Consider the following 8362-nt stretch of genomic DNA (forward strand, 5'->3'; position numbering starts at 1 on the left):
TGAACCAGGCTGTAAACATGTTTATTTCTGCTATGAAGTTGGTCTTTTTAACATTGGGGTCTATGGAGCCCCCAGTGGATGAAGGGGGAACTGCTTTTTGGTTTGTTTGTTTTTTTTTTTACTTCCACATCAGCTTCTGATTGGTTGCTTGGTTTCAGCCAAGCCCCAGACAGCTTATTGGCTGTCAAAGATCAACCACGTCTTCATTTGGGTGGGCGCATGTTCCAAAACTGAACACAAGTACTCAGAGACAACAGAACAGATGGAGAAGAGACTCAAAAAGTGGAGGATGAACTAAAACTACTCTGTCAGAACATAACATGAGGAATGCTGAAAGCCTTCCATCCTCTGATAAGAAACTTTGTCTTCGGATATTTTTTAAAGTTTGCATCTTGTTTTTGAAGAAAAAGAATTAAAAGCGGTTTGTTAAAGAGTTTCCAGACAGCTGAAAAATCCTTTTCACACACTGACACTTAGTGACGTAGTTTTGTTTGGCCGCAAATGAAATATTTCCTGGATACGCCGTTGCAGGTAGGCTGTGGTGTTTAAACCATGGTCAGCTGGTACAAACAGGCCTCAAGAATGCCGATAAAACACACCCACACACACCATCAGCAGCAGCCTGATGCGTTGACACAAGGCAGGATGGATCCAAATTCTGATCCTACTGGAGACTCATCAGACCAGCAACGTTTCTCCATCTTCTATTGTCCAGTTCTGGTGAGTCTGTGTGAATTGTAGCCTCAGTTTCCTGTTCTTACTGACAGGAGGAACCCGGTGTGGTCTTCTGCTGCTGGAGACCATCTGCTTCCAGATTGGACCAGTTTGTCTGGAACCAGACCAGTTTGTCTGGAACCAGACCAGTTTGTCTGGTTCCAAGTAATTAATATGAATAATGCAAAAACTAAGTTCAAATTAAAACAAAACTCCTCGAATACAAGACCTGAAGATGAGAAACAAAAACAAGTCCAACAACATGTCACCTATCAATAGTTGCACCTTTTATTATAAAAAATATTTACAAAGATGCTACAATGTTTTCATATAAAAAAATGCATATATTTTACAATGATAATTAGTCTTTGAAATTCTAGCTCCCATTCAGACTAGAGTGACATCCTTCAGGAGTGTTGTGGTAAGGTATTAAGCGCGTGGTAATACTGTATCTTAGTCAATACATTTGTTTTGCCTGAGTTAATTCTCTCTCTCGATCACTTTACGGAACAATTTAGAAAAAAATGCATTTGATTTTCCACATCTTTAGGAGAAAGGCAACTGTTTGCATAAAGGACTTTAAGGACATTTGAGTTGTCTACAGTCATTTGGAAACATGTATGACAGAGCTGCATAGTAATTTGAATATTAACCCAGTTATTAACATTAATCCTAATAATGAGAATTTTAAAAAAAAGAGCAATAAATAGGTACTGCATTCAAAATGGAGGGCAAAATTAGGATAAATATAATTTCACCGGGCCTCATGGTTGAATTGATAAGTCAATATGGCATGTCTGTACCTAGATAAAATAAATACAATAAATAAAACAATAAATTAGATGGGTTAACACAGAGTTCTTCATTTGCAAAAACAAATGAGAGAAAGAAATATGGCTTCTTGATGCAGTTATCAGACCGGGGTTTTTCCTGGTTCAGGAAAAAACTGCTTCTTATTGGATCTGGATGGAATCAGAGCAGGAAAAGTTACTTCATTTATCAAGCAGCTACTGAAAAACGAGCGTAACCGGCCGAAGTGGTTTCCCTGCTCTGCATAAAGCTTTTCAGAAAATGAGAGAACAGCGTCTGTGAAGTGTGAAGGCGCCGGCCCGGACACCCGGTCCGGACACCCGGTACAGTCGACTTAGAATACCAAACCATGGGAAGACACTGTCTCGAGTCTGGCTACATTAAAATCTTAAAAACCGCCTGGGAGGAGAAAAAAATAATACCAAAATGATGCTTGCAAAAATCCCCCAGCTGTATAATGCAAAAAAATATATTTCTATATACACATACGTACATATACATATATTCCATTCATAATTGCTCAAATCTCTAGGAAAATATGAATTGATTCATAAATCTGGATTTACAATTTGTTCTGGTTTCTGATGCATGTAGTGTGGTGTATTGTTCCTTGGTCCATGTAATAAATAAAACAGGACATAAAGGCGGATAATACGACCAGACGGCGCGAGTATGACAGAATGTATGGCAGACATAAACATGGAAAGTATGTAAATAAGAATGCATCATGGTTTAGGTAATTATCTTTGCCTTCTTGCAAATATGATCAACTCTAGAAATTCCTCAAAGTGGGAAAGTAACCGTTGTGATTCGCAGGGCTCAGAAGCCACATGAAAGGCCAGATTCATTCGTCTCCATCTAAACTTCCAGCTGGTTGGCCCGAGAGGCCGCGTGGAGACCGAGTTTACCTGCAGCTGGTTGGCCCGAGAGGCCGCGTGGAGACTGAGTTTACCTGCAGCTGGTTGGCCTGAGAGGCCGCGTGGAGACCGAGTTTACCTGCAGCTGGTTGGCCCGAGAGGCCGCGTGGAGACTGAGTTTACTTGTAACAGCCAATTTATTAACAAAAAAAACTAAAAAAGTTTGTTACTTTCCCACTTTGCCTTTAAAAACCTTCAACAATCTGTAACAATCCCACAAACCGAACATGCACGTGTGCAGTGCATAGTATGGAGGTGTGTGTGGGATCAGTACAGGCCAGAGAAATGTTCCATGTTTCAGGATCCCACAATGATCTCCATGATGTGGTCCAATTCATTCAAGTCCGACCTGCAGCTGGAGCTGGAGCTCAGGGCGGCGGGCCCGTGGGAGGACAGGCTCTCCAGCAGATCGTAAGGCCCCATCTTCGGGGTGCTCTGCATGCCTGTTAGCACCGTATCGAGGTCGTAGTAGGACGGGTCCACGTCTGAAAAGAGTTCTTCGAGTGCCGGGTCAGGAGGTGGCGCCGGGTGCTTGATCTCAAAAGTACCAAAAACCTGCTCCCCTGTCCTGGAATCTGCGCTAAGGTGGTCCCGGTCGCCTTCCTCTCCTTCTGACACGCACTCCTCACTGTCCTCCTCTTCGTCCTCTTCGCAGCCGCCGTCGTCGTCTTCCTCCTCCTCCCAGCAGGGCGCCATGCCGAAGGGGCCTGCCAGGTAAGAGGTTGAGGACAGCTGAGGGGGGAGAGGTGACAAAGTTGACATGGTGACCTCTGTTTCCACGTCTCCCTCCATCACCACCTCCTCCGAGTGGTAGCCTTCCTCCAACTCCACCACAGAGAAGGGCTTTGGGCTCTGTGCAGCCTGAGCTGCGGCGTCAGTCTGTCTGCACAGAACTTCGGTGGCCACCAGGCGGTCGGCGGGGCACTGAGCGGCCGCCAGGGCCTGGGTCATTATCTGCCAGGTGCCATCCTGGGTCATCTCCTCCTGGATCTGCCGCACCGTGTTGGCAATGAGCACCGATCGGCACAGGTTGGGCTCCACCAGCATGTGGCAGAGCTGCAGCTTGATCAGCGACATGTCAAGCAGCGACTGCCGCTGCAAGCTGTAGGAGGATGACAGCGTCCGAGCTGCTGCAGACGAAGCCGCCGGGGCCTGGTCACCGCTGGAAACCGGCTCCTCTGCAGGGTCTGAGAACTTGCGTTTGGTGCCCTTCGGGAACATGATGACTGTCTGCTGTGACGTTAAGGAAACGGAAACAAGAGTTTAGACACTCATTCAGAACAACCAAATATTAAAAACACACTCACAAACAAAATGTTGAGTTTCACTAGCTAACATAATAAGTACCATGTAATTACTCATGTTTATGTGTGATGTAATGAGACTATGTGGTGGAGTATTTGTGTGGATATGAAGGAGCTATGGATACACTCTGCTCAACAGCAGCTGTGTGACTTTACAAATAAAGTATGGGTTGAAAACTCTGAGCTACAAGTAACTGTAAATTGTTTGTTGTAGTTGTTTTTTCTTAAAGTTTGCTATACCTTTCCTGTTGAGAGGCACAGGCAATAGCAATGCAGCTTGGTCCCGGCTGCAACGCTTCAAGTACTTTTGTACGAGCGACAAGCAGCTTTTGTTCAGCACCATTTCTGCCCATTTTAGGCCAGTCTGAAGCAAGACTCCTGCTGGGCGGAACAACCACACTTTTAACAGACCACTGAGCCACCGAAAATAGCATGGTTACCAACTAAATGTGGACGCTGCATCAAAATAAGCACACACTAAAGAGACCTTTGTCAGAAAAAAAAAAAAAGGAAAAAAAAAAAAAAAAAAAAAAACAGTACTCAGGTTACATGATCAGAGCACTTATATTCCCTCCCCCCCAACTTCCACCTGTGATCAAGAAAAAAAAATATTCTAATCAATAAGTTGCCTTTAAAAGGGGTAAAAATGATCAAATGAAAAGAAAAACATTTTTAATTCACAGTACAGTAAACCACCATGACCCGACTAATATTTACAAGGAATATCAGGTTTCCAGGTCTACGCACGCAACACTTCGAAAACTAGTAGCACAAGATTTTCACTTTCTCTTCACTGAGGGGAGGGGGAGGGGAAAAAGTAGTCAACTTCCTTATTAGCACACCCCTTCAACACACATGTCTTGCAGGAACAAAACAACACCCCCACCAGCATTAAAAGCCATCTGACTCCCCTAAATAAACGGGATGAAATCAAACAGGACGCGGAGCTCTGAGGGCAGCTTGCGGCGCTTCAGTTTCCATTAGAAAATAAATAAATATGTGCAGAAACAGTGCAGTGTCCAGCTGTCTCCTCTGTAAAAACCTGTGGGCAGGGCAATTGGGTCAATATTTCCACTTGTTTCAATTTTCCATTTCAGATACTTTTAGTCAAAAAGAAGAAGTAAAAATCAGGGCATACATGTACATGTCGGACTCGAAAGCACAGCATTGACTTTACACAACAGAAACCAAACGGCAATTTCTAACTTATTTCACAGAAATTGCCCATTTTTCTGCAGAAAGTAAGGATGATCACACTAAATAATAAGGACACTGCTGTTTTTTTTTTGTTAAAAAATTATCCATGTTTGGGTGTGAAGCCAAACTTTTTAGGCCCTGTAACCTCCACAAATACACTCATTTTAACACTGATGGCAAAATCCTACAAGCAAAACCTGGAATTACAAACGTTAAATCAAAACTGGATGATTTATAATCAAATACAAATGGACTAGGCTGTTATTACAACTTTAACAACGGGGTTGATTTTGGTTCTTCTCATACAAAAAAAAAAACCAAGACATAATATGAGGAACATATTTCTGTCTTCCTGATTCTGGAAGACAGAATCAAGGCATAATCCATGAACAGAAATCGTTCTAATGTACACCGAAAGGCTCGAAGTCTGGAAGTCTTTGAGTCCTCGCTTGCGTACAATAACATTTCCTGACAGTGGACAGAATAGAGGGGGAAAAAAAAGTCATTTATGAAGGTGCCTGGAGATCTAAAATACAAAGGGTGAGAAAGCAATTATGGACATGTGTGAGAAAGCAATTATGGACATGTGTTGTCTTCTTGTGTAGTGTGTTTTTGCTGGCCCCTGTTAAACAAGAGACACTAAAGAATACTAGTTCCTTAAAGGAAAAACAAGAGCAAAATGTAAAAAAAATAAATAAAATAAAACAAGACAGGAATGAAAGACAACCAGGGAGGCCTAAAACTTGAAAGAAAGTTTACTGCACAGAGAAGAGAAACAGTTTTGGACATGACAGATTTGTTTTTAACATCTTTATATTGATCAGCCTTCTTCTAAACACCTTATAATTCAGCATTTTGTGATTAAATCTAAAGGGGACAATACTAAAAACAACATTTTAAAGATAAGTTTGTAAAAATAAATAAATAATATATATATATATATATATATATATATATATATATATATATATATATATATATATATATATATATATTAACCACTTTAACAGATTTCTTTTCAGTTGTAAAACTACAATTAGGCACCTGTAGCAGAAAAAGTATAAACAAAACATGCAACTCATGCTTGAGCTTTGCTTCCGTTTAATGTCTTGCATTAAAAAAACTGTAATAACTACATTTAAAAAAACACTTTTGGACTTGATTAAATTTTTTTTATCAAAGTATTAATGTGTGTAAATGGAAATACGTACTTTTAAACATTTATGTATGAGCTGTTGTAAGTGTTAAGTTTTATGTTAAATCAGAAACTATCACATCTAGTGTTCATCAGCATAAACTGAATGTGAGAAGTGCGTCTAAATGAACTTTTATGAGCTACGTTATAAGAAACTAAAACCTTTTTAGGAAGAGCCAATAAATCAAATCACCTGACTTATCATGTGGTTGACCTTATGACTAACCGGCCCTTCAATCTCACACATCAAGACCACCCACCATTAAAAACATGAAGGATCAGGTCCATGTGAAACATCCAGCAAGTGATTTACAAATTAAAATGGAAATTTCTCCATTGTGCATAAACTAGGCTTTGCCTTTGTTCATATATCAGCGAAGATTTTGTGTTGGCAGATCAAGTCCCTACATTCACCTCATATTAATCAAGTTTCTACTTAAAATAGAATCTCAAAAATATCCTAAAAGATTAGCAATAGGAACTTCAATTGTCTATTTTCTGTGGTGGTGACACAAACAATCAGGAATACATGAAATTAACACAAGAAGTGTTAGGGGTAGGATTTAATAAGTGCTACACTCTTCCTACTCCTTTTCGAACATATAGATTGTTCCCTTGTACATTATATACTTATATATATTTCTTTTTTTTTGCGTCACATGTGACCTCTTAATTTTGTTTGCTTTGTCGTTTTATATTCATGTTTGAGTTATAATCTAATTACTGTTCGAAATAAACAATAAACAACAACAAAGTAAGAAATGGTGCACCTATTGATTTAAAGATCCATTTTTAGTTTGCTACAGACGCATAATCGTACCCGCCAGGTAGGTAATGTATAATTGCATAAAACATGACACTTACAAGCAACATACTGCACATATTCAGCCTGTTGGAAAAAATGTTTAACCAGAAAATGCTGACATATAGGGTTCAAAAGCTGTCTACCAAAAACCAGGAAAATGCTTAAAATACCTCATTTACTTCACACATATGTCGCTGGAGCGTGATAGTACCATCACACGGATATAAGATATCAGAGTAAACAGTATGAGACGGGTTAAATGTAAACATTTAACTATTTCTGCTGAATTGCGCAGAGGGCCAAACAAAATGCAGCCTCGCTTTACGTCAATGGCTCCTCGCGGCACCCATCCCCCACCGCGAAGGCAGCACTTTCTTTCACAGCCCGCAGTACCAAATAAAAATATTATTTTAAAAATCCAGCTGAATTGTTCCCTTAACAACTACACCGTTTATCTAAAACACTCTACATTTAAGGGAGATTTGGATTGCTTTTTAAAAAATAAAAAAAAAAATTTTAAAAAAGCGAAAATGAGATTTTTGTCCGTGACGGCCGCGTGCTTTGTCTTTTCAGCATCAATGAAGCCATTTTGCGGTGGAAGCTAACAGCTAGCCGGCTAGCTCCGCTCCTGCTACCTGAACTCTCCTTATATACTAAATTAAATAAAGGGGAACTGTGTCAGCATACGTTTAAAAACACTAAGCATTCGTTTGGATTTATTTAGCAACTTCCTCTTACAGGAGGAAAAAAAAAAAAAAAAAAAGGTAGCAAGCGGAAAGCTAATGAGCTAACAGCGCCCTCCCACCCAGCCATCCTCCCTCCACGGTCCTTCCTCCTTTCTGGCCGAAAACAAGAGTTTTCACCGCGGCTACGCTTGTTAAGTTCCCACAAAAAATAAACAAAAAACAACGTTAACATGGTGCCTGATTTAAAAAGTCTACAACCGAGTGACTGTGTGTTCGTACTCACCTCGTGTTCGTGTTACTTTATTCCCGTCTCGGTCATAGGATCGACGGCAGGGGAAGCGGAGATCAGGTTCAGATGAGATCATTCATGCCACGGCTTCAGAAAGTGAAGCAGCTCCGTCCTGCTGCTGCTGCTGCTGCTGCTGCGGAGAGGAGAGGACGGCAGGAGGGAAGGAAGGGGGAGGGGAGCCGACAAAAGCCAGCCATATGCCTGGGATTCCTCTCTAATCATTTCTCCCTGCTTTTCTACACACTAATGCTTTTAACAAACAAGCGAAAGCTGACTTTAAGAAGAAGAAGTAATGAAAAGAGCAGTCTTTTCTCTTGTTTGTGCGTTTTGTTTTTTCTGTCACATTTAAAGTCATTAGTGGTTTTATTAAAGAAAAATGTAATTTATTAGTTTAACATTTGTTTATTGATAGAGGAATAACCCCTTGAGATGCAGTATCTCGTTT

General features: G+C 40.6%; 1 protein-coding gene across 2 annotated transcripts; it reads right to left on the reverse strand.

Moving 5' to 3' along the window:
* Nucleotides 1–979: 979 nt before the first annotated feature.
* Nucleotides 980–8030, reverse strand: cdca4 (cell division cycle associated 4). 2 transcript variants are annotated; one of them, XM_079262571.1, is made up of 3 exons: nucleotides 7912–7988; nucleotides 3986–4123; nucleotides 980–3671 (listed from the first exon to the last, which is right to left on the reverse strand). In XM_079262571.1, exon 3 carries the CDS (start codon nucleotides 3660–3662, stop codon nucleotides 2739–2741), a length of 924 nt encoding a protein of 307 aa, XP_079118697.1. In that variant the 5' UTR covers nucleotides 3663–3671; nucleotides 3986–4123; nucleotides 7912–7988; the 3' UTR covers nucleotides 980–2738. The 2 variants fall into 2 exon arrangements, with proteins under 2 accessions (XP_079118697.1, XP_079118696.1); XM_079262570.1 differs by lacking the exon at nucleotides 3986–4123 and having other exon boundaries at nucleotides 7912–8030.
* Between the last annotated feature and the right edge of the window lie 332 nt (nucleotides 8031–8362).

The sequence above is a fragment of the Telmatherina bonti genome (genome assembly GCF_933228915.1).
Source record: "Telmatherina bonti genome assembly, chromosome: 22".
In the NCBI taxonomy this organism is placed as follows: Eukaryota; Metazoa; Chordata; class Actinopteri; order Atheriniformes; family Telmatherinidae; genus Telmatherina; species Telmatherina bonti.